The 24987-nt window shown below is 38.0% G+C and overlaps 3 protein-coding genes across 5 annotated transcripts in view; 2 read left to right on the forward strand and 1 right to left on the reverse strand.

Annotated features, from left to right (window-relative positions):
• On the forward strand, positions 1–15229 carry LOC125232468. The gene is made up of 4 exons (XM_048138148.1): positions 1–474; positions 7283–7531; positions 11776–12939; positions 13810–15229. The coding sequence occupies exons 1-4, from the start codon at positions 189–191 to the stop codon at positions 14586–14588; spliced, it is 2478 nt and encodes an 825-aa protein (XP_047994105.1). The 5' UTR covers positions 1–188; the 3' UTR covers positions 14589–15229.
• Positions 13940–24987, forward strand: part of LOC125232471 (putative FERM domain-containing protein FRMD8P1) — a 17224-nt gene continuing 6176 nt past the window's right edge. The window contains exons 1-5 of one of the 3 annotated variants that reach the window (XM_048138151.1): positions 13940–14009; positions 23154–23371; positions 23588–23713; positions 23813–24052; positions 24611–24776. In XM_048138151.1, the coding sequence (XP_047994108.1) occupies positions 13996–14009; positions 23154–23371; positions 23588–23713; positions 23813–24052; positions 24611–24776 (764 nt within the window). In that variant the 5' untranslated portion in view covers positions 13940–13995. Of the gene's footprint in view, positions 14010–22844; positions 23083–23153; positions 23372–23587; positions 23714–23812; positions 24053–24610; positions 24777–24987 lie in introns of those variants that run through there. The other 2 variants (XM_048138152.1, XM_048138150.1) reach the window with 2 other exon arrangements.
• LOC125232472 (SAYSvFN domain-containing protein 1) lies at positions 21222–22549 on the reverse strand. The gene is made up of 2 exons (XM_048138154.1): positions 22045–22549; positions 21222–21789 (listed from the first exon to the last, which is right to left on the reverse strand). The coding sequence occupies exons 1-2, from the start codon at positions 22204–22206 to the stop codon at positions 21409–21411; spliced, it is 543 nt and encodes a 180-aa protein (XP_047994111.1). The 5' UTR covers positions 22207–22549; the 3' UTR covers positions 21222–21408.

Below are 24987 nucleotides of genomic sequence, written 5' to 3' on the forward strand. Positions count from 1 at the left end.
GGAGCAGTAGGGAGGTGGTGCTGCCTCCAGCGGGTTAACAGCTCCTTTCGATCGTTAATCATCAAAGATTACAATACTCCAAGATAAACGATAACTTAATATTAGATAACGATACATGATAAACTTTAATTAAAATCAGAAAGTGCCCAGTGAGTGTCTAATCAGTTTTCAGGTAGGCACTAGGCGATATGAAAATCAGTTTGTATTTTTTGCTATTTTATGTGTGTAATACGGCATGCAATGGCGATAAAGAAGCCGAAGAGGAGGCGAACAGGAAGCGGATACTTGATCAATTGACGAAAACACGCACAGTGATACTGGATGACTACCACTTGGTCACTAGGCAGATAGCGACCGATGTATATATGTACAGAAGCTACCGCACTGTGTCTGTTGTGTTTTATCCCGTCAGGAAAGACGTTAGCGATGCACGCTTCACATTCCAGGCTGAAGAGCTTCATTTAAATAACATTGGTAGGTGTTTTGTGTGATGTTTGGAATAATATTTATTTATGCAGGTATAGAACAACCCACTCTATTCATGACTCACGGCTATGCGAAACAAAGTTCGTATTTCTGCCAATTGTAAATAAACTAACAAACTTGACTGTAGAGCTAGTAACTGCAAAAAGTCTGGGATAAATCAAATATTATCTTGAAAATCTTGAAATAACATTTTCTCTTCATAGTACAAATTACCCGAGGCCGAGGTAGGCCAAAAATGAGATGGCGGAAAGACCTGGACTCATTTTGTGGTGATTGGCGGGAGCATGCAAAGAGTCGTGACGAGTGGCGGAAAACAGGGGAGGCCTTTGCCCAGCAGTGGGAAACAATATAGGCTAAAAAAAAAATACAAATTATTATTTTTTAAATTATTTGAACAAAACAGATTATTCGCCAATATTGCGGCACTATAGAAATTCCAAAATGATGTTCATTTAGACTAGAATAATGGAACACCTGTTGTCTCTCATGGAAGAGCAATATTCAATGTTAATGTTACAGCAATGGTTGTGTTTTGTTTGCTCCCTATGGTATGTAAAGCTGAGTTTAGACCAGCAAGTTATTGCTGCATGTTTTGAGACGCAACTATAGGTAAGAGTGAGTGGCAAATATCTGCATCTCTTTCTTGCATATACTGTCTCAAAACTTGCATCAATAACTTGCATGTCTAAACTCAGCTTTAGCTAGGCTGGCAGGCTTGATTAACTACACTGGAACACTTCTGCTGAGAGCTGATTAATTTTATTTATTAATGTTTAAATATAGGATGTGTTATGATCACAATAAATCTATTTTCATTCACCTTGGACCTTTAAGCATGATATCATCCCCTTTAGTATTATGGCACATGTCCATATAACAGATATACTTTATGTCAGAGATAGGGTTCTGTCATTAGACTGATTGATAGATGCAGTCTATTACATCAATATTCAGAGTAATTGCAACCATTGTAGGGCTCGCGTGGGCTTGTCCATGTCCACACCTCTAATAAAAAAATAATAAATATTATTGCTTGTGACATCAATTGATTCAATGAACTGGGACAACTGAATGAAATTCCTTCCTGAGTAGTAGTTTGACTCGAGTTACATACATCCATAGAAGTAGGTAACTTGAATTGAACTTTTGTTTATGTTATTTAAGTGAAAGACCAAGATTCTCGAGTAAACTGTAGGTTTGGTAGGTATAGGTATATTATTATTTTGTTTTCATCAGAACACCTTCCTTTGTTAGATAAATAAATGTGACAGAGTCTAGTAATAGATACCAAATTGTCATTTAAAAGTTAAACATATCATTATTCAAATAACTGTGTTCTTATGCTTTAGCATCAATCTAGTACCATTTGCTTGAAAACGCCATAAATGATATTTTACATTGTATTGTATAAATTATACCTATTTAGTTCTTAACAATATATTGAAACAGAGTAAGTAAACCGAGAGCTAATCTCATAGCTTGCCATGCGCGGATCTAGGGGGGGGGTCATGGGGGTCATGACCCCCCCCTGGAGCCTAGGTTGGCCATACAAATAGACCACGTGACCCCCCCCCTGGGGCCTGGGCCTTTACCACGTGACCCCCCCCTGGGCACGAAGCTGGATCCGCGCTTGTAGCTTGCTTACAATAGTTACAATGTCTATATATAGTCCTCCTCACCGATTTCGGCGATGGCGACCTCAGCAACTATGGATTACGCCTGTTATGGGCTCTAATATGGCTGGCCAGGCCGAACTTCGTCTTAAAGACTCTTTGGCAAGTGCTACAATAGAGTTGGCCAGAGGTATTGTATGTATATACGTAGGAGGGCTTCGGTCTGTCTTTGCGTTGCTGGCGTTTGGCATCTAAAGTATTGAGGCGTCTTTCCTCGAATACTTTGATGTTTACAATGTCTACAATCAATACTACAATAGTAAAGACGACGTCATAAGCCTCATTATGACGTAAAAAAAAATCAAATCAAATGTATAAGGGTATCCCCAAACCTGTCAATACGGCTCTAGCCGACCAAAAATCGCTCGTTTTGAAGATCCTTATATTACACGTCGTTGCTGAACGCTTCCGTACACAAGTAAGTATGAACATGGTTGAATCAACTTTTTCTTGTCTGTTATTGCCATGGTTACGGTCTCATGAGTCACGCTGGTTTTATGCAAAAATATGCTACTTAAACTATGCAAACATGCATTTTTCTGGTGTTAACAAGCCCTTTCCTTAATTTGCCAGCTACAAACATGGACTACATGCATGCTTGCATAATTTAAGTAACATAATTTTGCATAAAACTAGCATGACACCTATGGGTGAATCAACAATTTCTTGTCTGTTAGTATATGTACTAAGTTACTAACGAGCGATTTTTGGTCTACGAAAGCCGATTTCGCGTCGATAGGTCGGGGAGACTCTTAGGCATTGGTCCCACCGCGAGCTAGTAAGCTATGAGCTATCGGCTATAAAAACGAACAAAAGATAATCACTCCCGTGTAAATAAAAGAGACACGGCGATGTTTATAGTTACTCGCCCAGCGGTGAGCTATCAAAATCGCCGTGTCTCTTTTATTCACGGGAGTGATTATCTTTTGTTAGTTTTTATAGCCGATAGCTTACAGCTTACTAGCTCGCGGTGGGACCAGTGCCTTATGCATCAAAATGTAGATATTCGCTCACGCAAATGATTTAAACTAAAACTAAAAAACCTGATTAATTTTTACTACCCAGCGATGCAAGTCTCAGAGACCCCAATGCTGGCATAATTAAATTAACCTAATTTGCTCTCAAATCACTTGCATTCCTTTGTTCATCGCTACCGCTTTAATTTATACTTTAAATCTCCTGCGTGAACGTTCAAGTTAATTTAAAACAATATTTTATTAATAGTCGATTAGGTAAATAAAGTACACGTGTAGGCAGCGAAGGTACACGCGTAATGAATATAACTCGGCTATGTTTGTTTACCCTTAAGCAATCGATAAAGTGTACATTAGAGCTATTTTGATATGGGTAGTGTGGATGGCTAAACGAAATGATCTAGTTTTTTTGCTAAATTCTTCTCGCGGAATAGGTATTTTTAGCAGTATACATTCTGGCCTCGAAAAAGTAGGCAAAGATTTTTTGATCGACTATATGAAATAGAGATGGGCCGAATACGGACTTTGCCGAATACGAATATTCGGCCGAACATTCGGTTCAGCTGTTACCGAACCGAACATTCGGCCGAATATTCGGTTGAGCCATATTATATACCTGGTTTAGAGTTAAAAACGTTTCATTGATTGGTAATGGGTACACATTTATCTTACTAAGGCTCTTAATGTTCCTATAATTTAGTGCATAATAAAATTTTGGTTCTTGTTTCTTAAGATACGTTATCTTACCTTTTTTACAAAATTATTGTATTTTATAAGTATTTTAACGCATTTTTATTTCCCTTTGCTAGTTCCTTAGAATGCTGATATAGGATGTCATTATCCGATGAATTACAAAACAACTTTGCTATTTATTTACTTTGTTTATTCGGTAAATATTCGGCAATGTAACCGAACTATTCGGCCGAACACGAACATTGAAAATCTTGCCGAATTTGCCGAATACCGAATATTTACCGAATATTCGGCCCATCTCTAATATGAAAGAAAGAGAAACCGAGAAAACTGCCCAAGTGCGAGTTGGACTCGCGTTCCAAGTGTTACGTTACTACGTACAATAAAATAAAATATACGAAGATGGACGTGAAGGATAGGATAGAAGAAAGTATATTTTATTTTAATGTACTTCCACTTGGAACGCGAGTCTGACTCGTACTTGGCCGGTTTTTTTTAAAGAATCGTCAAATGGAGTGAATAGGGGACAAGGCTTAAAATGTGATTCCCATTTCTTTAAAAAATACTACAGAAATTGTATCATTAAATTGTTATGATACACTTTGTGTAAGTAGATATTTACTAAATGTCCAGTAAATCACAATTTAAGTCTAGTCCCTATTCACCCCGGCATCCCTATTCACCCCATTTGACTGAATCAACTCAATCCTGTTTTTGCAAGTCTATTTAGGATCGGCTCACACCGGAATGACAGCGGCGCGGCGTGCACTTTTAGTGTGAAATAATTTTAAACTTTATCCACATATTTAAAAAGACCAGACCAAATACTTTTTTTTTTTTTATTTATTTATTGAAAAAAGAAAAACCTTAAAGTCTAAAGTTACAAATTATCGCCAAACTGTATAACAGTTTGTTGGCGGTGCTGGGCCGGCCGCTGCCACCCACTGCTCGCCGCTTGTGGTGCAATGGGGTTTAAATATATAAAAGAAGATATTGACTGACTGATTGACATATCAACACACAGCCGAAACCGCTGGTCCTAGAGATTTCAAATTTGGCACATAGGTTCCTTATATGGCGTAGAGGAGCACTAAGAAAGGATTTTTCAAAATTCTCCTCTTAAAAGGGTGAAATGGGGGTTCAAAGTTTGTATGGGGAAACAAGATTAGTTTGACTATTTTATTCGAAACTTCACAGGAGGATTCCTAAAGACATTTGACTAACATGTTTCAGGTTTTTTGAAAATTTGACCCCTAAAGGGGTGCAAAGGGGGTAAAGTCAAAAACACAATATGGGTATCGTTTTTATGGTTTATCGGGTCGCTGATCACGATAAATACAACGATTTTAAAATCTAATGAGGTGGAAAAGAAATTTTCTCCCTGTTGTTGTGCAATGGGGTTAAAATATCCAAAATAGCCATAAGTATAGGTTTAGTTTTTATCTTTACTTCTGGTTCAAGAGATTTCAAATTGACACGGAAGTTCCTTAGAGGACCACTAAGAAAGGATTTTTCAAAGTTCACCTCCTAGCATGATAATTTGACAGGTAAAGGGACAAGAACGGGTTAGGGATAGGGATAGGGATAGGGATAGGGATAGGGATAGGGATAGGGATAGGGGACGGGAACGGGGATAGGGATAGGGGAGGGACGGGGACAGGGACGGGACGGGACGGGGACGGGGACAAAGATAGAGATAGGGACGGGGATAAGAATAGGGATTGGGGTCGTAATAATCGGTCGGCAATCGATATCTAGGCAGTGTAAAATGCAGGTGGCTCAGTGGGAAGGGATTAGTAAGTAGGCATCGGCGAGTATCCTGCATCCGTAATAACTATTACATTCAATGTGCTGTAAGAAGATCGTTGTTTTGCTTGCCTTTTATAGGTTTACGTTTGCAATAAGTATAAGCAAAATGGAAAAAATTGTAAGCGATAATGCAAGGAAGTACTTTTTACCCTACCGCCATAGCCGAGATACTGGCTATGTGGGTCGTATAAAGTTTCCCCAGTATAAATATTTATATGGGTAAAATACATACATATTCGTACCTACTACCTACGCTGTGGTCGCTGTGTAACAATTCTACAATCATTGCAAGAATTTCTTTAAAAACAATAGTAATATGTGTAAGGTACAGTCAGCCAAAACCGGACCGTACAGCAAATAGATCAGTTACAATGCCCCCCCCTCCCCCCAGTCGAGAATTGCCCCGCTTTACCTTAATCGAAATAATCGCGGACAGATGTACCTACAAAGAAACCTACGGATCCAAATGAAAATATTATATTTTGTAAACGTTTCAATAAGAATACTTTTATTACGCGGGCGAAGCCGCGGGTAAAAGCTAGTAAAATATATATTTATAATTTTATATACTTAGACCAAAAAAGTATATGGATATTAATTCGAACCACAAAGCAAGACGACAATTTAAAGAATATATAAAAATTAAAGAAAAATATTTATGTAGGTATCCCAAACGTCTAAGATGGTCTAGACGTCCAGTCAGCTGTAGGCATATTTATTATGCAAATGGTCCAAATTCCATGAGGAACTTTAGGATTATTACGTGATTCCAGAATAAACTGACTGGTCTTGTCATTGTCATATTAGTCATAGCTGGGGAATCCATTTGTCTGTTTGTGTCATTATAATATAATTATGAGACAATTACCTATTAGAAACGTTAGATGTTATGAATTTTTTCGCACCTATGTCATCTTTATACATTCATATTTATAAATACTAAACTTATTTATATTTTAATAGGTATATTTTAATTTAAAAGTTATGGAAACAGAAGAAAGGGCATAGGGACAATATTTGTGAATGATACAGTTAGCTATTTGTCTACTATACTGAGCTTTTGTTATTTATCTTTTAACTATTTCTTGAACGTAGATGAAAAGGGCTGACGGCACGCTTGTTTCGAAATGTTTAGACTTATCTAATGAATTAATCACTTTGGGTACCATGCGTCCATGACTCAGCACTTCGTTTTGTGAGATAATGAATTCGCCGCAACAAGAATATTGGTAGAAAATATTTACTATATAACTTTAGGATCATAGATACTTTAGACTTTTCGGCAACTACCTATAACCCAAAAAAACTTGCACTATTTGCAGAGCCAAAAAAACTTGCACTATTTTTACGTGTGTCTCTTCGTGTTTCGAGTTAGATTCATTTTTGCATGAAGTGTTAAATAGTTTAGTATCCTTTACCCCCAAAATTATCAAGAAAATCTTTGCTTTTACACCTTATGCCATAGACGAAGTACCAGCGTGATGCAGTCTAGTTCGGGATCAACACGCTTCAAAACCGCGAAACGCTGATCGCTGACGCCAAACGCTACAAATCAGTTAGCGGGCGTCGTCAGCATCCAAAATGATTTAGCGGTCAGCGTGAAGCGTGCGTAACGTAACCATCGGTTAAACGTTCATTTGTTTTCAGGGAGGTGCGACCCTCAAGATGTCATAATCAACATAAAGCACGGCTCGTACCCAGCCGTGAACCCTGACGGGTACCCCTTCCCCAAAGACTTCGTCGACCCGGCAAACAGGGGCTCCATACACACTGTGGAACTGCTGTCGGACGGCAAGAACAAGTCCTACAGTATAGCCCACCCCAAGCCTGGCTCATGGTACGCGTTGGTGTACAGGAAATGGGAGGATCCTAGGACTCAGAAGGTTGAGCAGCAAGGTATGTGGATATTTAATACTGTACATATTGTATGATGGTCGTCGTCAATATTATCTCCAATTACTGAGAGCACCTGCAGTAGGTAGACTATAAAAGTTTGGTAAAGGAACAGACAGCCTTCCTTTCCTTGTAATTTGATAAGTCTGACGACATATGCCTATTTGGCAAATATCTTCCAATTCCCGAGCTCTGCTTATTACTATACCCATCTACCTACATACTCGTATTGCCTAATGTGAAGTAAATTGCATGACTTGACTGTCTAGGACCTAGATTGTAGTGCATGTGCGAGGTCTAGATTTCTCACAGACCAACCCCTATAGACATCCATTACAAGACGACTCGCGGTCGCCAGCCTTCCTAGTATTTGCACTGATATAAGCGCGGGCGCTCGCCGTGCCCGATCAGTATCGACCAAGTAACAGACCCGAAAGCAGCGCGTGTTTTTCGCACTAAAAAATTGGAAAAGGGTATTTTGATGCCTTAAAGATGTCCACCTGTAGTGTGAAATGGTGTGGAAACGTAACAAGAAGCTCAAATTTAAAAACAGACGGCATTACATTCCACAAATAAGTCATATTTATAATTTATTCAGAGCCGGCATAGGTCAACTTACATTGGCCACTTACGCGTCAGTAGAGGGACAGTCATACTTCTGTCCCTTTTCATCTGGCGCGACTGCCCGCCGTCCTTGAAACGGCCAATCACAGCGCGCTTAACACATTCCCCGCCCGCTCCTCGCACCCCAAACACTGGTGACTCGTATCGCGAACAAAATATACAAGATTTCTACTCTATAGGAGGTTCTCTGTGAGATTTCTAGACTGGTAGACTGGAAAAAACATCTAACGGTTACTATATTGAATGATTGGTGCGTGTGCGTGACATCGTGTCACGTGAATGCTAAAATAATTTGTCGCGGTTTTCTATTCGCAATTCTAGTTGTATGTGAGAAGTCTGGGGCTTTTAGTACCTATTTACACATTTGGATACATTCATACCGTATTTTTAATTCGTATATTGTCAGGGGTTCTTAAATATTAAAACATCATGCCGTATAACGCACTTAAAAATATTGCAATAGCCGATGTTTTATCATTTATCGCGCGACCATGCTTGCCTGCCTGATGAAGGTAATCATATATTTATACATATTCAACGGAATTACCTACCTAATTCAAAACAATTATATTTCTTTTTCTCACGCCGCAGCGCCGCAGACCAGAACTTTTGATGATCAATATTGTTAAATACCTCCTAATAACATTATAGGCGCTTTGGTACCACACTGTAAGCTTATGATTGTAATTGAATAAATAAATATAAAAATATAAATTAAATATTAGTTAAATTTTAACTTATAACATTTGTCGACCTATTTAAGCAAGCGAAGTAGGCGACACCATGGCAGATTGTCAATTTAGTAGGTAAAGGTCAAATCGATGGGCTGAGACCATGGGACGGCCAAGTACACAGGCGCTCCCTTAGGGAGGGGTCACGTGTACGCGTAATGACGTTAATTCATGGTACACCATTGACACTAGGCTACATGAAACCAATTACTTACCTAATGTTACCAACGTATCGCAATTCATTAAAGCTGGGGTTCCCATATTTGTCGTACCTACACAAAAGATAATTACCATTTTATGTCGACTCCTTATGATTGATCACTCCTTGTCCTTGATTATCAACAAATTAAACGATGGTGATATATTTTTAATATGTACTGTAAAATGTCGTATGATACATGTGCGAAGAAGAAATTCGTAACTCGTGTAGATTAAAACCTCTCCCTACGGTACGGTCGTGTTTTAATTTATCGCCACTCATTTCGAATTTCCTCTTTTTCGCACTTGTATCTATGTACTATTATACTCGTCGAAGATGACGATGGCGGGCAAATCGTTAAGTCCTAATACAAATTATCGATTTAGCTAAGAATTTGGATTTTTTAAACGTTACTTACCTAATTGAAAAAAAAAACAACGATGATGTGTCACAAATTATTGTTTTCTCGTCAAATTACACACCTAATCAACATTCACTTTGAAAGGTCATAACTAATCAATAACTTATTACCTACTTATTACATTTTCTGTGACTCCTCGTTCCACCCTCCCCGTCCATCCAAACATTCCTAAATTACCTTGTAAACACAAACCCCCCTTATTCATAAATGTACTCTAAAGTTATCAAGCCGATAAAGTTCGTTTTTCTCTTTCCGACGTATTGGTGTGATAGAAAAGGACAAACGAATTTTATCGGCTTGATAACTTTAGAGTACGTTTATTGAATAAGGGGGAAAGAAAATACGTACCTAAATTTTAGGTACTTTTTGGGTGGATGTTATAATTTACGTATTAGGTACGTCACCTCTTGTATAGATCGATCAGGTCATTCAGTAATTCACCTCTGTTGCTCTGTGCACTAAGGTCAAATGTTAGGGCATTTAACCTGGGCATTTAAGTGCTCAATAAAATCGACAAATTAAGTGTTCTTTCTCAAGGTGGTTTTCCACCGGCAGGGCGTGAATGGACAGAGCGGGGAGGGAATTGAAATCGCCCGGACCCTTTTCCACTAAAAATTGCCATTAATAGCCATCGCGGGCCTGCGCGAGCCCGCGCGTGCCTGCGCGTGCCTGCCGCAGATTGTAGGTTTCATACGATATTCTATGTCGAAAGCAATACGGTACATTTTTACACTAATAAATATCTCAATTCAAGTCTCGCACATCCTCTTCAATCCGCGCCTCGCCATGTCTCGTCGCACTCTGCCGGTAGAATACCACTTTCGAGTTAATTTATACTCTAAATAGAAAGCAATACGGTTAATTTTTACACTAACTAATATTTCAATTCACGTCCCGCACATCCACGTCAATCCACTCCTCTCCACGCTAAGCCACTTTTCGTCTCGCTCTGCCGGTGGGAAACTAACATCAGAGTTAATTTATACTTTAAGTCGGAAGCAATACAGTTCATTTTTACACTAACAAATATCTCAATTAAAGTCCCGCACATCCAAGTCAATCTTTACTATTTCCACCAAAGATGCGCTGGGCGAGAATTTAAAATTCGCCATACAAATTTCAATTCCCTCTCCGCTCTGCCCATTCACGCTCTCCCGGTGGAAAACCACCTTCACGGGCGTATTCTGAGAGATTCTGGACACGTGTCCTGACAGATCTTACTAGGTAGGTATCTAGATAGATATTTCTTACACTGTTAGGTAATAGGTTTGTAATAGGACCCCATTGATAATTATATGTATTTTCATCACAGAAGGATCTTTACGCTTCAACTGAAACCACCTGAAATTTTAACATAATTTCTGACAAAATTTAACCATAATTGTACCCTTTAGACATGGATTCCCATATATTTTAACCCATACATGCTTCAGATAATACAAAAGGTTACAAAAGAACATCTCGGCATAACATACGGGGCACAGTTATTGCCAGCTCTCATTACATTTTATTATAGAGTTGACGGCTAGACGGTAAATAGGATTTCAGGAAGCCGACACAATCTCGTCTGCAGTTATGTCAATAGCACGGGCACTCATTTTTGTACTGTCTAGATACTAAGAAACACATTTGTAGTTGTTAAGGTATTTTTCTTTATGTATCTGCTACAGTTGTTTTAGCAGTTTACTAAACATTGTAGCAACCAGTAGTTCCAATCGGGGTACGGATACTTTCCAAATTGGGGTGACTTTTGTTTTTGTTGTCACGAGAGATTTAATTTCCTCCTTCTTCTTCAGTCATTTAATATCATTTTCTGAGCTTCTGGATTAATATATGGAAGAAAATAAATAATTATACAAAATAACGTTTTGGTGTAACATACACAGGTACCGTTAGCTCTCGTCACATTTTACTATACAGTCAACGGCTATACGGTACCTAAATAGGTTGGCAGGAAGCCGGCACAATCACGACTGCAGTGATGTCAATCTAGCGCGGGCTGTGATTTTTGTGCTGACATATGACTCAGTTTTGACTGGGTTGTATTTGATACATAGATAGAAGGGGAATATGTCTCCTGTTAGTATTTAATACTGAACTAGACTGTTTCTGTAAAAATACTTTAAAGTGCCCATAGTATTTGGACTATTTTGTTCCACGCTAAGATCTTAGCTGTAGGTGCTTAGGGGAAATTAGTAAATAACCTTAGTGCAGCCTACCTACTGCATCTACCATCTATCAGTAACTCATTATTTTTGTTGTCTCATTCCAGGTCTCGTCGCCGACTGCCACACAATCTTATATACAGATCTGCAAATCAAAATAGACGATAATATCCGGCTTATAGACTGTGACCAGGGCATCACCGTCTCCTACTCAAACATCCCCGTCACCTACAAATGTATGGTCGTAGACGACATACAGCCCGTCAACTTCAACTTCACTATTACGAACACTGCTAGTGCTGACAGACAAGTCATCTTCCTAGTACAGGCTCTCTACCAACCCTCTATAGATGACAACCTCCTCTCGTGCTTCTTCGACCCGAGAGCCAGCAACATCCACTCAGTGAACTTCATTCCTCATCCCAGCGCCTGGCATTACTTAAGAATAGAGTACTACACCCCCGACAATGACACCAAAATCAACAACTGCAACAACCTTTACTATGCCAGAACGGAAGAAGACGATCTCAGCAATCATTCCGTTATAGATCTCATGCGCGATGACAAAGGTCGCTTTTTCACATTCGACTATGGCTTACCCACCACAGATTTGCAAGACGCGACCAGCTTAGTCAATCTGACCTCGGACGAAGTGAAGTCCTTAAGGTTTCCGGTGACTAAAATCTTAGATATCGGTGGCACTTTAGCATTAGAAGCGAGTCTGCTTATGAAAAACTTAAGATATTACATGGGATGGAAGAGAGAACGTAAAGGTGCTCAAGGACATTTGTTGGCGTTTACGGAGGATAATCAATATATGCGCGTCGTGATCTGCTTGGACATCGGTCACACAAGTTTGCCTTTAGCTTCTGGGCATTGCCAGTACAACGACCACGTGAAACCGGCGCTGTTCGTGTTGAACAGCACAGATTCTGAATCTATAGATGATAAAGTGATAATTCCTTTTCCGGACGACGGGCAGTGGTACCTGACGTTCCGTTTGTTTTGCGATGAGGTCGTGTGTCCGTGCCGGACGTTTGACAATGGTACGAAGTATTACGTGAACTCGAGCGTGTTGGACCGTGACGAGGAGGAGTTTGGGAACGCGTCGTCGATTCGCGAAGGGGAGCGGGACTGCAACGTGACGGTGGTGCTGTCGGTGTCCTCGACGTCGTGCGTGGGCGGCCGCTGCGGGAACCACGGCAGCTGTCTGCTCAACACGTTCGGGGGACTGATTATGTCTTTTTGCTCCTGCACGGCTGGTTACGGAGGTGAGTTATAATATCTAACCCTTGAATCATTTTTTTTTAGATATTTTTTAAAGCTTACATAATACAATTTAAAGTTACCCCAAATTGAATAAAATGGAGTAAGTACCTACTAAGTAAGGTTTTGGACCAAATTCAATTATAAGTTATTCATATATAGTTATCCCTTTAGAAAAAAAACGTAACCTAAACAAACGCAATATACTTAATTTCAGCCCTAGGTATCGCAAGACAGCAATTTATTCTATATTCTGATATTTAGAGAAAATCTAGGTTTTAGCAATTGAGAAACATGTAACGTTGTATCGTTAGTCCGTTTTCACATTATGCGATCCGATATCAGATGACGGAAGGATTTCAATGGAAAAAATCTAAGATGGCGCCTGTAATGTATGGGATATCGGTATTATCGGTCCGACATCCGATATCGGATCGGATAATGTGAAAACGCAGTTACATAGTATGGTTAAATCTCATCATTTACTCAGTACTGTGGTAATTAGTTAACACATATTTAATTTTAATTTCCTTATATTTATACCCAGCAAGGACCATTCCATGTACCTATTATTACGAATCAAGAACATTTTATGCAAATATTTTCTATACTCGTAAGGCCCAATGTACATTACAATGTACATAGTTGTTGCAAACGAATTTGAATCTTTCATGAACCAAATAAAGTAGAATTTCCCTTGTTTCATTGCTTTTTGAAACAAACGGAAATCTTACCAATTTACTTATAGAACAAGGTTCAAATTCAAAATGGGAAATCTAACTATGGTGGGCCTTACGAGGCTATATAGAAGCTGTAGATACCTAAGATAAAACGTATAAATGGACTGGACTCACCATCATCATTTCTAATTTCAGGCTGGGATTGTTCTGACGACTCCAGGATGGATAGTAAAGTATCCATGCTCGTGTCAGTACTTCTCCTGACCCTCAGCAACATGCTCTTTTTCATCTCCATCTACGTGGCTATCATCCGCCTGTACTACACCGAAGCCATGATGTACGGGTTCACCATGGTCTTCTCCACTTTCTACCACGCCTGCGATGCGCCGGCTCAGGTAGCTTACTGTATAACCAGACCAAATATCCTACAGTTCGGAGACTTTTACTGTGGGATCATGTGCTTCTGGGTAACTTTACTAGCCATGGCAATCATGGGCGATAAACTTAGATCTTCACTACAACTTATCGGTGCAATAATCATAGCTTTACTCACTACGTGGAACATGCATTCTATAGTCGCGTTTATTTTACCTGTAGCGATCGGGTGCGGATTTTTATTTTTAAGTTGGTATCTAGATTGGAGAAAAGCCCATGTGTTGATGTATAGAAGATCGTATTACACGACTTTTCTACCTATAGGCTTATTGTTGGTCGGTGTAGGTTTGATCTGTTTCGCGTTTCTTCAGACCGAGCAGAACTATAAGATCGTTCATTCTGTTTGGCATATGATTATCGCTGGGAGTGTAGTGTTCCTTTTACCGGATATTAAACGCGGAGGCGATGCTAACCCATTCCTGCCCAACCCCAATTTCTGCAGAATACCTTTTTGTAGCCAATTCACCAGATCGCAAACCCCCAATAATGTTAATAGATCTCAAACTCCAACAACAACGGCCCCTTTAACAGCAGACTGAATACGTCAATTGCCATCCATGAAACGAGCCTTATATCGTTTTGTTAAGGTGAAATAACGCGTTAGTGTTAATAGTAATTAAGATATAAATGTTATTTCCGTTAGTTACGACATTCTCCTACTAGTCAACACTATTTTAAACGAGTACAGATATTTTAGGAATTTCTATAACTCTTCATAGTTAGGTGTAACGTATTGAATTCACATGACAATAGATAATGTTAGGTGATAGTACAATTTTCATATATTTATTGAAGTACATGAAACAAAATGAAAAAGACTGCAGCTACAGAGAACTGAGCAGAGCCGGACTTGGGCATATTATTGATGTAAATAAATAAGTCCTGTGACCTTTTGGCCGCTGCCGCCGCCGTGCAATGTCGTGGTCAAACCGTCACATACGTCGGTTTAAGACTTTCTCTTTAATGCTCGAGTCTAGTAAAACCACCACGCCCCACGACCCCGTTTGAAACGGACCAATTTCGATGTGATTTTATGTGATAATGTACCAGAGGATAGCTGATTGTATTATTCTGTTTCTATACTTTAACATTTTTAATTGATATTCCAACGCCCGTTCAAACTCTAGCCCCCTTATTCATAAACGTAGGAGTTATCAAGCCAATAAAGTTCGTTTGTCCCTTTCCGACGTATTGGTGTGATAGTAAGGGACAAACGAACATTATCGGCTTGATAACTTTAGTGTACGTTTATGAATAAGGGGGTAAATATCTTCTTTTCTAAAACGGGTATTTATGGAAATAATAAATTATATATCCAAGAGAATAATAATAAAGCTATCTACAATGATAGATTAGGTATATATTTATGGTGTGGGAAGTGCGTTTTGAGGGGAATATGGATGAGCGGTGACAGCTCGCACAGGGTGGGAAAAATGTGAACTTTTATGTAACATTTAAACTTTCATGATTTTTATATATACTTGAAATGGCGGGACCTAGTCGCTTCTTCTTCCAGTACCATCTCCTACCGGAGGTTGGCTATCATAAGGGCTATACGAACTTTAGATACAGCTGCGCGGAATAATATTATAAGCGAGTGCTAGCGAGTGAGTCAAAGGATTAAGCCATGTTCGTAGATTTTTGAGCCAGGAGTTACGTCGTCGTCCGGATGATCGTTTCCCTGGATTATGAGGACCTAGTCGCTTATAACTGTTTTTAAATACCTAATAAATGACCTACGACATTTCAAAGACGGCATTGTCCCCGTCGAGTCCAAGCAGAGGTTAAATTTCAAAACATAGTTAACAAGTTATACGCGAGTAAGGGCCAGTTAAATCAACCTCATTTGACAGACATCATCGTCACGCAGCAGACATCTATGGAACTTAAAATTTTATGAACGCTTTAACGGTGACACACGGTTTGATGCAACCGGCCCTAAGTCCCACAATTTTAAGTTTTATGGAACATGTTTGAGCATTTCTTTTTTTTTTTGCCACTTTTATGAAGTGTGAAGTTGAAAAAAAAAATGCTATTTCTACTCAGAATTATTACTAGCCTTTTCAATCCTAGTAGTTAAAAAAATTGTCCCATACGATTTTTTCTTATTTTGTTACCATTTTCCGTACATGTTGTATGAGGTAACAAAAGAGGAAAGTAAAAAAAATGTATGGAAATTCTGGGACACTTTTTGTCTCCCAGTGAGATTGAAAGTACTCGTGATTCTGAGTACAATTGACCTAAAATTCCCTAAAACAATAAAAAAAAATTATTGGCAAAAAAAAAGAAATGCTCGTTTATGCTTTTGACAGTTGTCAATTGTCAGTTAAAAGCTAACTTTGTCCCGAATCTGCTAGGACAGATGCACAAATTGAATAGTGATAACCTTATTCTCAATGGTTTGCAGATATAGAATTAATATTTTAGTATAACTGTTGTCAAATATAAAATAAAATTTACTAATACTTCTGGACAATAAGGCTGTAGACCATTGAAGTAAAAGTATTAAGGCATGTCTCAATGAGGAGGCACACTCAAAAGGTTATGAAAGATGGCGCCCATTGCACAGATAAAGAATTTCATACATGAGAGCGAGAATTTTTTTCTCTCTCTCACATATGAATGACAGTGGCATGCCTATGCTCTTGCACAGGCGCCACCTGGCGGGATAAAATGTCAGTGTGCCTCCTCAGTGAACACAATACGACCTTAATTAAAATGTCAATCCTAAGTAGGTATGTATAAATGTATATTTTCTAAGCATCGCAAGTGGATAGTGACTATAGTGAGATTACTTCAAACAAACACTCAAATTATATGTAAAATATTGCAGAACATATGTATATAATAAATGTACAACTTGAAGAGGCTCCAATTTTAATAATAGTCATTAATGATGCGACTTCGGATATTGACAAAAGTCAAACAAAACACAAACTTCTTGACAAACGACGTTGAAATGTCACGTAACTTTTATGTTGGTCTGATATATTCGTCCGCATAATAGAATACAAATCCTCCTTAGAAATAAGTACACAGTAAAAAGGAGTGCAACACAAGTTTTTAATGGGTCGGCAACGCGCATATGATACCCCTTGAGTTGCAGGCGTCCATAGTGTTGCAAGGTGACCGCTTTCCATCAGGCGAACCGTATGCCTGTTTGCCACCGACCTGGTATAAAAAAAAATATTTCATACAGCTTTAATTAGGGTTCTTTTTTCTTGTTGTGTATGTAAATTATGATATTTGAAAGAGTAAATGCAGTGTAAATTAAACTTAAAATTAAATGTGCTTGTATTTTTAGAATTAGGTGGATTATAAATAGCTTCTGCGATTTTAACAGAAGCTTATGCTTAAGTAGAAAATTATGAAAATGATGTTTAAACCTCTAAAAATAGTACATGGGCCCAACCATGGCAACGTTCGTCTAAAATCAACTGTGTTCTTCATAATAGAGTTTAAAATCAAATGACGAGAGCGCGACGCAATACAAAGCTGACGACGCGTATGCGTCGCGCTTTCGAGACGCAACATGTAAAGTGAGTGGCAAATATCTGCATCTCTTTCTTGAGAAACTTCTGAATATCTTGCTGCAATAACATGTCGTCTAAACTCAGCTTAACGATTTATAGTTATTTGTAACCCAAGGGGGCAAAATATATTTTAAATATGTGGAATTGAGTCTCACGGCAAGAGAGTTTTATATTAGGTGGATTATAAATCGCTTCTGCGATTTTAACAGAAGCTTATTGCTTAAGTAGAAAATTATGAAAATTACGTTATTGTGAGAATTAATTTTACGAAATTAACTGTGTGTTCTTCATACCTAATAGAGTTTAAAATCAAGTGACAAGAGCAACATTATGTAATGTTTATCAATATAATATACCAGATTTAATGTATTTTGTACCTATAGGTTATGTGTAAAGTTTATGTTACGGTCGAGGAAATTGATTCTTGTTTTCCCTAATATTTGGTGTCAAATGTTAAGTAGGTTTACATAAACCATAAACTGCTAAAAATAATTTTTTTACACATTTAAAACATATTTTGATGAATTATCACGCCCTGAAATAAATGTATAGATTATGATTTGTTGATGATCACATACTTTTGCTGTTCTCGTTGTCACAGTAAATATAAGATATGTCCAGTATTGTATTATAACTGACGGTGCCTTATACCTATTGTCCACTTTCAAATTTCGAGACCGTTTGTGACTGAATTATTGGCGATGACTTTGCATAATTTAGGACAATTACAACTACAAATAGAAGAAATAAATTTGGTAAAAGGCAATATGTCCAATTGTCCACTTTCCACATACCTACTTACCTTTTTATTTTACTCGTAGTTGTAATTGCCCCAAATCACCTGAAAAAAACCTAAGTACGTAACCTCAGTATTACAAGTATAAAATGTGTCTTTTCATTTGTTTAAAGGAAACTTTGTCTATTAAAAAAAGAATGGTCTTCTACTTCCATTAATGTTTGTGCCATGTATAATATTAAGATTTAGTAAATTAATATCCATGTTTTTAGCAGCTTTCTCTTTATAATGCTCACGTGTTTAAATAATAGGGCTGTCCCTTGTCTGTTTTTGTCTAAAAATTCTATACGTGTACACAAACTTGTGTATTATGAAAATCAATCACTTCCAGATTTAAAAATCACACCGGTACGTAAAGTCCTATTTGATTTGGCTGTATCCAGTATCCCATTATAAATAAAGAAATAGACATGTAACTAAATAAGGTACAAATATAAGTAAACAATTGACAATGGAATCCCTTGTTATTACTATTTTAAATATGAACTGACTTGGTTAAGCGCCTAGTTGGGAAAGCCAGTGTGCTAACTTGGTAAGGGAAGATTGTCTATGGGAAATATCTATGTAGTAGCTATCAATACTCCAAAACTATGTCAACCATGTTTGATACACGTTACTGTAGAGTCGAGTTTGTTTGTATCTACGCATACACAAAAAAATAAAATTTTAATAAAACCCCCGATCGCGACATAGTAGACCGATTTTCATGAAACATGGCTAAGATCACTCCCGACTAACTCAGCTGTCAGACAAAAAAAAGAGAAATCTAAATCGGTTCATCCGTTCGGGAGCTACAATGCCACAAACAGACACACACACAGACAGACAGACAGGCAGACAGACAGACACGTCAAACTTGCAACATCCCGTCGTTTTTGCGTCGGGGGTTAAAAACAAGTATGATTAAATAAAAATAATAGCGTCGCACCGTAAGAGGGTTCCTTTTGTACAGAACCTTGAAAAGATCTGAATACGCTTTTATGCTTAATATCTGGGCAACCGAGCTTCGCTCGGTTCTGTCGTATCCTTGACATGTGTCGCCATCTAGTTCAAAAATGAATAGTACCTACATCGAGTGAAAGAATTCTCAGTCTTAACAACACAACTACTCCACACGAGATGGCGCGCATTTCGCCACAAAAACTCAAATAGTGTATTTTCTATTCGTTTTAGCCTTGACCTGTGTCGCCATCTAGTGTTTGCAATAAATAGTACTTACATCGACCGAAAGAATTCTGTCTTAACAGTACAACTACTGCACACGAGATGGCGCGCGAAGAAAAACGCATGAAAACTCGAAAATTCGCGTTTTCCGGGACCTAAGGATAAGTTAGACCGATTTTTCACCCCCAAAAACCCCCACATAACAAATTTCTGCGAAATCGTTAGAGCGGTTTCCGAGATCGTCAGTGTAAATAAATATATATATAAATAAATAAATAAATAAATAAATAAATATACAAGAATTGCTCGTTTAAAAGTATAAGATAAAGTCTGACCATAAATATATGACTACGCGCCATCTTGCGGAATTTCATTGGAACTATTTTGTTCATACTAAACTGAACTGTCACCCATACATCAGAATAACAGCGCCCTCCTGACAATAGTCATATATAAGTATTTCCGGGGCTTTAATATTACAGTTGCGTTCTGACATTTTTTGTTTGTGTACCTAAGTCTGTAGAACTTTAGATATAAAAAAACCCAATTCAATGTCTACATATTGAATTGGGCATTGCATTTTTTTTTGCCACTTTTATGAAATGTGATATTTTTGAAAAAAATATGCTATTTCTACTCAGAATCACTAGCTTTTTCAATCCTAGTACTTAGTTAAAAAATTGTCCCATACGATTTTTTCTTGTTTTGTTACCATTTTCCGTACATGTTGTATGGGGTAACAAAAGAGGAAAGTAACAAAAATGTATGGAAATTCCCGGGACACTTTTTGTCTCCCAGTGGATTGAAAATACTCGTGATTCTGAGTACAATTGACCTAAAATCTCCTAATACAATCAAAATAAAAATGGCAAAAAAAAGAAATGCTCATTTATGTTTGACATATATGTCACATTGTGTAGACGATCTTACCTGCACAGACGATGTTAACACCATTCATCATCACAATACTTGGCCTTATAAGGTTGACATTCCTTCCATCTTTGTTTGCTCAAATGGTGAAGTTATACTTCTTTTCTGATCTCTCGGGGCAAAACAGGAACATTGTACATTTCTGACTTTAGCCTTTAAGTCATCTATGGTGTTTTAATGAACTTTATTTGTGTTATATGTCATCTTTTACATATGTTTCGTTCTTATAGGGAGTTTTGTATCATATTTTATTACCTACTAGTATATTTTGAAAATCTAATATGTATAGTTTTAAAATTATACCAGACGGGCTCTGCAATAGGGGGATGTATTTAAAAGGATGGACCATTTTTTCAAATTTGATTTCTGGAATATATTTTTCTCATTAAAGTTCAGGGCCCAATCAATGTATGTATAATTTAGATAGTTTGCTGAAAAGTGTTCTGTTTTTCTTTATATAACCTTATTATAAATGTTTAGGTAGGCTATGTCATTGATGCTTTATGTATAGTTGTATTAGTGATTTGTACACAAATATTCTAGTTAATGTTGTAATATATTGTAATGTTCATGAACAAAGATGCCAGTTACCAAGCACATTAAATATTGTATAAGTTAATTCAATTAAAATATATTGTAATCATGAACAATTATATTTGTTATAAAAAGATCTGTAAGTAAATATAAACCAAAGTGAAATTTATGAAATATTGAATTTGTGTTTTATTACTCTAAAAAAAAGAATCTAGTTTTTTGCATCCCTTTATTATTTGTAGATTTTATTAATAAATGTAAAATAAATTAATTTGAATAATCATAATTTTGTCACTTTCGTAAAAACTATTGCCTACAGCAATTCTCGGGATTAGTTGCCAAGGCAGACCCCAGGCTCCCATGAGCCATAGCACAATTCCAGAAGGAAGAAAAAGTCACCATTTACCGAACAGCTGCACCATACATCATTTCTTTCATTAACTGTTCAGCGTTCAATGTGCCATCAATGCTGGCACAATCCTTATTAAATACACTGTACGCTGACACTTCTCCCTTCCTCCTTGGCCCCGTTCTGGTATTTAGATAAATTCCAATTAAAACGGAAAATACAAAGAAGACTGCTCCAAATTGCATCTTTAAGAAGAATGCATACAGTGTAAGCCATATTATGAAGTAAATGGACCATTTGATGATGAAGTACCGCCAAGATTCCTGAGTTCCCGGTGCTACGGTTTCCACCTCACTTGTTTCTGATGCTAAGTCTGTACTATCTTCAAACTGGTGGAGAGGGTATTCTGTGGCAGTTGGCTCTTCATTTTCTATCTATAACATGGAAAGGAAATAATAAATATTTATAGATATTATCATACACATACATACATAGGTACATATTAACAAAACTATGCAAAGAACCAACAAATAGATCTGGTAGCTTAAATGTAATTAAATATCCATAAATTCAGCATTTGATCTTCTTTAGAAACTCAAGGTTTGGTATACCTACATTACCTACATTCTAAAACTAAATGAATAACCATGACCTTTTCAAGACAATAAACCAATCATTTTAGTACATACCAACAACACCTCGTCGTCTTTTGCCTTTTCCATCTCTTTGAAGAAGTTTGGGGTGATGAAATCCACGAATTTATTCTTGGACTGCTCGAGCTTGTTCTTTGCGTTTTCAATGAGCTCCTTGCGACGTCTAAGAGCTCGGTATTCCTTTAATTTCGCCTCCATCCGTGACCTTATCGTCCTTATCGGTGATATTAAACCGATATAAAAACAATGGTGCTTCAGCTATTAATTTTTTACGCTCACCGTAGGCTTTAAAACGTTATCGAACTTCGATTATAGCTACGGTGTTCATTAAAAACGACAACACTTGTGATTACAATACAAGAAATTATAAACAAGTGATATACGGTGTTACAGCAGCACTCAAACATGTATTGTTTCAAAAAGGTGTTTTCATTCTCTGACTTTGAACTAAATAAAAGGTTTAATTATGTTTATTTAACGACATAGGCTTTGAAATTGAACAAACAAGAGATGCGAACCAAATATATGCAACGCCAGCTGATGCGCTGTGCTACTGCTATAGTTGTCATAAAATGACAGTGACAGTTGACGCAAGCATTGCATAGGGTAGTCACCGTTGGTGGAAAAGAAATCAAGTGAAATTTTATTAAATATTGCTAGTCGAGAGTTTTTCTATTAGAATTTTAGGATATTTTGTATCATTTGCTGAGAAAATATTATTTGCCTTGCAATTTTGATTAAAATTGAAAAGATAACGAAATAAGCGATACAGTTATTTTACGTTGGTAACATTAGTTAAGGCGCGAATACCAATCGATAATTTCAATAACAAACGACTGTACCATAGAAATATGAATTAAAACACAGTGCTGAGTTAAAATTGATTTATAGGATATACAATTACAATAATGCCTTTGTAATAACCAAATAACATCAACCATAAATGGAACATCAATCTGATATGGGGGCATATGGAGAGAATCCTAATGTTCAGAATTCCGGAAATTATATTACAATAATTCCCGTGGATTATTCAAGAAGAGGATATCCAATGCAAGCAGAATACCAATACAAGTAAGAGCTTTACCTTTTTTTAAATTCTGTGATAAGATTCAAAAAATAATTTTCTCCATTTTTTTTTTCAGCGAATTTAGGTCACGAGAAGAATACTACAGCGTTCAAAGCCAGAAGCTGCAGGCTGAAGTAAACGCACATCTTTACTCTGTGTCCCAGAGGCTTCCTCATTTATCATACAGTCCCTTAGGTAGACATAATGAGTGGGACAAACATGACACTCACAAGCCGCTGCAACCCGATTCCAAAGAGAGTAACAGTTCGGACTCGCTGGAGAAAAGTGTTATGGGTATGTTGATAACTACCGTAAGTTCTTCTAATAAGCTAAGTTTAGTAAATGTGCCGTTTATTCCTTGCATTATTCTGGTTGTTCCCAAAATGTTGGCGTGGATCATCGCATCCTGGAGGGAATCCTGGAATCGAACTTAGTTTGAACGGAATTAAAAGTTACACCCCCTTACCGCTCGGCCCTAGAGTTTCTTATTTATTTTTATTATTTTTACAGGATCAAACTTAAGCAGTTGCTCTAACCAGACTGGATCCAGCAGTATAGCCGCAGGATCATTCAGCACAACGGAACCTATAACCAGTGGAGGCAGCTCTTCTAGCGCAATCTCACCTCCGCTTCCAGGTATTAAAAAAATAATAGACGATGTACGTGGTTGGCATCAGCACAAATCGACCATCAATTTGCTACTTAACCACTGAAAACACCTAATATCTGCTACAGGATCATCAGGCAGCACAACCTCCTCCTCCACCGTATCCTCGAACCCCGTGACGTGCGTGTACATCATGTCCCGCATCGCGATCATGGTCGAGATGAGTTCCGAGGAAGTGCCTTCGTGCGTTACTGCATCTCGGTTCTTGAATGCTGTGTTGGCGACGGAAGAGTTAGGCATGACGCAAGCGAGTACCAGGAGTTTGGCTGCGAGCGTGTTTGCGTTGTGGATGTGCAGTCCGCTTTTAGGTGAGAGAATACCTATTATAGATATTATTCTGAATAACAGCTGTCGTATCGAAATGTCTTCGTGCGTCACTGCGTCTCGGTTCTTGAACGCCGTGCAGGCAACGGAGGAACTGGGCATGACTCTAGCAAGTACCAGGAGTTTGGCTGTGAGCGTGTTTGCATTGTGGATGTGTAGCCCTCTATTAGTAGGTAGGTGAGATAATCAAATCGAAATGTGGTACAGTAAGAGCAATTAGGTATTAGCTATAGCTGCGACATGACCTGTGTCGGACCTGGTGATAACTAAGTTGGAAATAACGGAAGCTAGCACAATTAAGAATACTCACAGATAAGAATATCCATGTGGATCCATCCTATGTAGGCATATCCCCATCAAGTGTAAATAGTATTAGCACCTTGTACTTTGGTAGGTTCAGTGTCAGAATAGTGACCAACATTATTTGGCGTCACAATCTATTAGTTTTACAGAAGCTAATAGGAATCTAGTTATAAGACCAAACCACCCCTTTGTCACTTTTCTATATATTTTGTACTCGAGGCTAAAAATTGTTTTTCCAGAAATCCAATTGAAGCCCCACCACTGTCCCTGGCGGCTATGGGCCAGCTGGCAGAAACTTCTCCAACGATACGGCCACGGCTCCGAGTCACGCCGCAGCAAAGACCAGCCCGTTCTCAGGTTGCAGCGAAATGTGTTCTTTCCCAAGCATTTGGAGGAAGGGATCAAGTGAGTGTTGTGACTTTCCAGTGATGACTTTGCCCCGCACAAAAATAGACTTAGAAAAAAAATGTAGCCTTGATTGAGTACTTGGTCGGTAGACTGACTTACCGTGGCTAGTCTCATAATTTAGAATTCCAGCATTCTCAGGGCACATTATATGTATTTCACATAGATACCTATCATATCATATGCAATTTCAAGACGAAAGATTTAATCC

Source organism: Leguminivora glycinivorella, chromosome 13 (genome assembly GCF_023078275.1).
Source record: "Leguminivora glycinivorella isolate SPB_JAAS2020 chromosome 13, LegGlyc_1.1, whole genome shotgun sequence".
Classification (NCBI taxonomy): Eukaryota; Metazoa; Arthropoda; class Insecta; order Lepidoptera; family Tortricidae; genus Leguminivora; species Leguminivora glycinivorella.

What these genes read in the sequence shown, in the direction of transcription:
- LOC125232468 (XM_048138148.1), top strand. Translation starts at nt 189, where the DNA reads ATGAAAATCAGTTTGTATTTTTTGCTATTTTATGTGTGTAATACGGCA. An exon ending in GCTTCATTTAAATAACATTG is followed by an intron (nt 475 to 7,282) that starts GTAGGTGTTTTG and finishes ATTTGTTTTCAG; the next exon opens with GGAGGTGCGACCCTCAAGAT. An exon ending in CTGCACGGCTGGTTACGGAG is followed by an intron (nt 12,940 to 13,809) that starts GTGAGTTATAAT and finishes TTCTAATTTCAG; the next exon opens with GCTGGGATTGTTCTGACGAC.
- LOC125232472 (XM_048138154.1), bottom strand. Translation starts at nt 22,206, where the DNA reads ATGGAGGCGAAATTAAAGGAATACCGAGCTCTTAGACGTCGCAAGGAG. An exon ending in AAGACGACGAGGTGTTGTTG is followed by an intron (nt 21,790 to 22,044) that starts GTATGTACTAAA and finishes TCCATGTTATAG; the next exon opens with ATAGAAAATGAAGAGCCAAC.